Source organism: Drosophila willistoni, unplaced genomic scaffold (genome assembly GCF_018902025.1).
Source record: "Drosophila willistoni isolate 14030-0811.24 unplaced genomic scaffold, UCI_dwil_1.1 Seg492, whole genome shotgun sequence".
In the NCBI taxonomy this organism is placed as follows: Eukaryota; Metazoa; Arthropoda; class Insecta; order Diptera; family Drosophilidae; genus Drosophila; species Drosophila willistoni.
In genome coordinates this window covers 63103-69265 of record NW_025814422.1, presented here as the reverse complement: position 1 = coordinate 69265, position 6163 = coordinate 63103, and the positions used below count along the sequence as shown (strand labels likewise).

General features: G+C 48.6%; 1 protein-coding gene and 1 pseudogene across 1 annotated transcript; both read left to right on the top strand.

Annotated features, from left to right (window-relative positions):
• The first annotated feature begins 1954 nt into the window (after nt 1–1954).
• On the top strand, nt 1955–3792 carry LOC124461459 (annotated as a pseudogene).
• Nucleotides 3793–4031: 239 nt separating this feature from the next.
• On the top strand, nt 4032–5177 carry LOC124461458. The gene has a single exon (XM_047012983.1). It carries the CDS (start codon nt 4032–4034, stop codon nt 5175–5177), a length of 1146 nt encoding a protein of 381 aa, XP_046868939.1.
• The last annotated feature ends 986 nt before the right edge of the window (nt 5178–6163 follow it).

Sequence of the window (6163 nt, the reverse complement as noted above, 5' to 3'; positions counted from 1 at the left end):
GGAGGAGTCCCCGGCTGAAGGCACTCGAGGCGCTACAAGAACCAGATGCCGCAATCGACTTGCCCGTAGACACCGGAGAGAATGCAACTGATGAGGCGCCTACCGCAAATATGAATATTGAGTCCAGCATAGTGGCTGGAATACCCGAAGCTGTCGGCGCTGACGAGCATCAGGAGACCGTGTGCACAACCTAGCGGATTCCAAGAAGCAAGACTGCGTGCGAGAATTGCCGAGTTGGAAAGGCAATTGCAAATGGTAACAAAGCCGGCGACACGTGCGGAGGGTCCGCCATCTTTAATTACAGATACAATGCCAGCAACGCATAGGTTAGAATCAGATCGTCCGATTAATGGACTACAGCCACCACTAATAAACACTCGCCCTGAGCTGCCATCGACAATTGGAACAATGCCCCTGATCTCACCAAACACGGTTGGTGGATGGATGACTAGAAAAATCCCGGAACTGCCAGAGTTTTCGGGACTACCAGAAGATTGGCCAATATTCTACTGCGCGTTTACTGAAACAAATAGTGTATATGGATGCACGGACTTGGAGAATAATCAGCGTCTGGTTAAAGCTCTTAAGGGCGATGCCCGTGAAACTGTTAAATCTCTGCTTATCCATCCCAGAAATGTGAACGCAGTCATAAATCAACTAAGATTCCGTTATGGGCGTCCGGAGCAGCTCGTACGCAGTCAGCTTCAAAGCGTGCGTGATGTTCAACCGATACAAGAGCACAATTTAGCAAAGATTATTCCATTTGCTACGCGCGTGAGTAACCTGGCTGCGTTTTTACAATCTATCAACGAGAGCCAGCACCTGGCTAATCCAACCCTGTTAGATGAACTAACCTCGAAATTGCCGCTGGACAAGAGAGTGGATTGGGCTAGACGCGCCGCATCTATAAAGCCCTACCCGACTGTCATCGACTTTAGCATCTGGTTAGAAGAACTAGCTAGCGTAATATGCACTATCGTGGACTCCGACCACAGGGAAGGCAAACGACGAATACTGTACACGAAGTTTGAAGAGGAGACGCGCGTCGAGCAACATGGCCAACCCTGTCCAAACTGTTACGGGTCACACGATATAACCGAATGTGCGGAGTTTCGTCTTGCTTCACCGATTGCGAGATGGAGACTTGTCAAGAAGTACCGTCTATGTTTCTTGTGCTTGAGTCCCGGGCACGTAGTTCGAAAGTGTACCACCAAGTCCAGATGCCATATAGGTGAATGCGGGCGAGCCCACCATAACCTCCTACATGATTTCGAGTCTAATTACAGGCAGGCTTCAATGTCAAAGGCTGGACATGGAAGCCCCACGAGGCCTCAACCAGTACTCAACAATGGCAAGCAGCCCTCACCGGAACCAAGAAGCCAACAGCCAACTCAACAGATGAACTTAAGTTGTGTTGACACTAAGACGACGCAACTATTGTTTCGGATCCTGCCAGTGACGCTTTATGGGCCGAACCGTCGAGTAGAGACGTACGCACTGCTTGACGAAGCATCATCGGTAACCATGATCGATGAAGTGCTACTCAAGGATTTGGGCCTTAATGGAGAACGCAGTCAACTTGCAGTCAAATGGTTCAAAAATATGACAGCCCAAGAGCCAACAAAGAGGATAAACTTACACATTAGTGGACATGATAAAAACAAGAAGTACGAATTGAAGAATGTACATGCAGTGGATGGGTTAGATCTGCCGATGCAGACCTTGAATCAGGACTACCTCCAAGTAATCAATCCGCAATCACGTTTCCCTAATAGGCCTGGATCACAAGTACCTTGTCGTGCCATCCAGCACCTGGGAAACCTCCAATAGGGGACCGTACGTGGCCGTTACTAGGTTAGGATGGGATGTTTCTGGGACGTTCCACAAGCATCAACATACATCTGCGCCAAAGCCATGTCTATTTGCAGCAACGGACACCGATGAAGTTCATAAGATGGTCAGCGAATACTTTGAACTGGAGAACCTGGGGGTGAAGCCAACTCCACCAGCCCCTTCAAAAAGTATTTTTAACGAGACGACGGTAGAATTACTCGGGCGGTACCAGACGGGATTAATCTGGAAACGCGACAACGTAAATCTACCTTCCAGTTATAAAATGGCGTTAAATAGGTTGAAAACTGTTGAAAGAAAAATGGAAAGAGATAAACAGTTTGCCCAAGAGTATAAAGGAATGATAAACGATTACATAAGTAAAGGATACGCTCGACGTGTAGAGCGAGAAGAAGACACTGCAGTCGGCAGCGGCAAAATATGGTATTTGCCGCATTTCGCAGTGACGAACCCGAATAAGCCAGGGAAAATTCGGCTAGTCTTTGACGCGGCTGCCAAAGTGGGCAACGTGTCACTGAATTCAGAGCTATTAAAGGGACCACAGCACTATAGGCCGCTTCTTTCTGTTCTATTCCATTTCAGAGAAGGAGCTGTTGCGTTCACCGGAGACATCAAAGAAATGTTCCACCAGATCTATGTACAGCCCCAGGACCGACGTTCTCAACGGTTCCTGTGGCGGGATGGAGATAGACAACGAGAAGCTGATGTGTACGAGATGCAGGTGATGACCTTTGGAGCTGCCTGTTCTCCAAGTGCCGCACATCATGTCATGACGCTAAATGCGATGCGTCACCAACAAGTAGACCCCCGAGTGGTCAAAGCTATTACAGACTATCATTATGTGGACGATTATGTGGACAGTTTCGCCACTGAGGACGAAGCTATATCAGTCTCTGCCAGGGTCAGAGACATACACAAGAGTGGAGGATTTGAGCTACGCCGATTTCAATCCAACTCACCTAAGGTTGTGGAGTCCTTGGGTCAAGAAGGAACCACCAACCCAGTTGGGTGGGCTGAAGCAGAGGAGAAAATTCTTGGATTGTATTGGCAGCCAGCGACCGATGAATTTAGGTTTAACGTGAAGTACCAGAGGATCAAGGACGATGTGCCTACCAAGAGGAAATTCCTCAGTCTAATCATGTCAACGTTCGACCCGATGGGGTTCCTGAGTTGTTTCACCATTACCGGCAAGTTATTATTACGCGAGATTTGGAGAAGGAATGTTTTATGGGATGAACCGTTGCCAAAAGAACTCAACAGCGCCTTCCAGAAATGGCGCCATCAGCTAGAAGGAGTGGGTCTGTTCCGATGCCCGCGTCACTACTTTGGATCAGAAATGGTGAAGTCAATACAATTACATGTCTTCACTGACGCCAGTGAGTCGGCGTACGCGGCTGTGGCCTACTGGAGGGCCACCTACCAAAATGGGGATGTACAAGTGAGTTTCGTTTGTGGTAAAACGAAATGCGCTGGAAAACGGTGCTGCGTTGGATATGCAGCACTCATAGACGTTATAAGCAGTTCGTCGGTAACAGAGTCACAGAAATCTTAGAATCCACAGATGCTTCCCAGTGGAGATGGGTCCCTACCGCGGACAACGTGGCGGATGAAGCGACGAGGCCACAAGGGCAAGTTGACTTTAGCCAGAAATCGCGATGGATGTGTGGGCCTAAATTCCTACAGCAGCCGCAAGATTTGTGGCCCCAATCAACTACCGATCTGACAGACATCGAGGTTGCAGCTGACGTCAAAGAGTCACCGTGTGAGTTTGCCTTGGTTGTTGCTAACGACGAATTTATACAATTTCAGAGATTCTTGGAGTACAACCGACTGTTCAGGATTATGACTTGGGTTCTCCGATTCGTGTGTCGGTGCCGTCGTCAGCAGCACGAACATGGAAAATATGGATTGCCGAATGTGCGGAAGCCGAACTCGTCTTAGTTCGTGTTGCTCAAAGGGAAGCGTTCCCAGACGAGTTGCATCGCCTATATGCAAACAGACCAGTCCAGCCGACGAGTGAGCTGAAGGGACTGCTACCCTACCTTGACGACTTAGCGATTCTACGCGCATCTGGGAGAATCAATGCGGCCCTGTGTTTACCGTATGGGGCGAGAAGGCCCATCATTCTCACGCATAGGCACCCACTGACGGATTTGATCGTTCGTCACTACCATGTAAGGATGAAACATCAGAATGTAAACGCAACTATCACCGAGATCCGCATGGGGTTCTGGATAACGAAAGTGCGGCGGGTACTGCAGCGGGTTATCCGGAACTGTGGTGTGTGCAAACTCCAGCGTGCAACCCCAACCCCACCTTTAATGGGTCCGTTGCCTGAAGATCGCCTAAAACCGGGTGGATGGCCATTTGAGTACACTGGTTTAGACTATTTCGGACCACTACTTGTGACGGTGGGTCGACGCCAAGAGAAGAGGTGGGTGGCTCTATTCACCTGTTTAAGAACTAGAGCAATTCACCTGGAGCTAGCCCACGATTTGTCAACAGACTCCTGCATACTTGCGATGAGGAATTTTATGTGCCGCCGAGGACCAGTAACAAAGCTGCGTAGTGACAATGGGAAGAATTTCATCGGCGCAGACAGGGAAGCCAAACGGTTTACCGACGTTTTTGAAGCAGACAAGATCCAGGACGAGCTTGCTACCCGTTGTGTGGAGTGGATTTTTAACTGCCCTCTCAACCCCGCGGAGGGAGGAGTCTGGGAGAGGATGGTCCGATGCGTAAAACGGGTATTGGCTCATACAGTAAAGGATGTGGCCCCGAAGGAACACGTATTGCAAAGCTTGCTCATTGAGGCCGAGAACATTGTGAACTCAAGGCCGCTAACCCATATGCCAATTTCAGTCGATCAAGAGGCACCTTTGACGCCCAATGACCTACTGAAGGGGACGTCCAACATTCCTGATACACCCGCGGAGAGTGAAGAGTTGCCTAAACCGTGTGAAACCAGGAAGCATTGGCGCATGGCACGACTACTGAGGGACCGGTTCTGGAAGCGGTGGGTTCATGAATACCTACCGACCCTCGTGCGTCGCGAGAAATGGTGCGCGCGCACCCAGCCAATCAGAAAGGATGATGTCGTCTACATCTGTGACCCTGCAACACCACGACGAGAATGGAGCACGGGTATAGTCGAGGAGGTATACACCGGATCAGATGGGATACCTCGGCGAGCAGCTGTAAGAGTCGCCGATGGAAATAGGGTTCACAGGGTAACACGTCCCGTCTCCAGACTAGCGGTCCTAGATGTGATGCAGTCGCTTCACGGGGGAGGGGATGTCGCGGGACGGGAATTGATCACCGAATAATTAGCAGCGGGGTGACAGTCACCGTCTAGCTATAGCTGTTAGTATCTAGTATTTTATATTTAAGTTTTTTGGCGCTTGATGAATATGGCCATACTGTGAAATATGAAATTCAAGTTTAGCTTCCGCATGTTCTTTCTCTCTTGTTGTGTAAGCCGAGAAGGACACACTGCGGTAAGAATAGGTCCTAAATGTACTTGCACATATACTCTTAATATTAATCTTTACAGATGCGTTTGAATTTAAACAGCGGTTGTTAAAGGCAACGGTCGGCAGAGAGAGAGAGAGCGACATAGACAAAAAGAATGACACCAAGTTGGTGGTGGAGAACTTTTCCAAAATCATCCCAGAATTCTGCGGCGAAGGAATGTCTGTACAACAGTGGTTTCAAAACTTTGAACTCAACGCCGATGCATATGCATTAAACAATAAACAGAAGTACGTTCAAGCCCGAGCAAAAATGACTGGTACCGCCGCTCTACTTCTCGAGTCTACGGCTGTCTACGAATATGAACAACTTCGCCAGCAAGTCCTGGAGGAATTTGATTGCAATCAGCCGTGCAGTGCCGAAATTCACAACCAATTATCTCTACGTACGAAGTCCGATGATGAAAGTTTTTATGAGTACATATTACAAATGAAACGAATCGATGCCCGTGGGATTATTAATATGGAGTCAGTTATCAAACACATCGTTGATGGATTGAACCTAAAGAGTGACTACAAATACACGTTGTACGGCTGCAAGTCACTGAAGGAGCTGAAAGACAAATATGACATTTACGAAAAAATCGCCAGTACCAAGAATAAGCCTGAAGCAGAAAACCGAGCTCCGCAGCGGTTTATGCCGAAATCAAACTTCAATAGGAATGACAGGAAGCAACATTGCTTCAAATGCGGATCAATGGCGCATCTGCGCAAGGACTGTAAGGAGGAAGTCAAGTGTTTCCGCTGCAACCAAACTGGACACATGTCCAAAAATTGTCCTG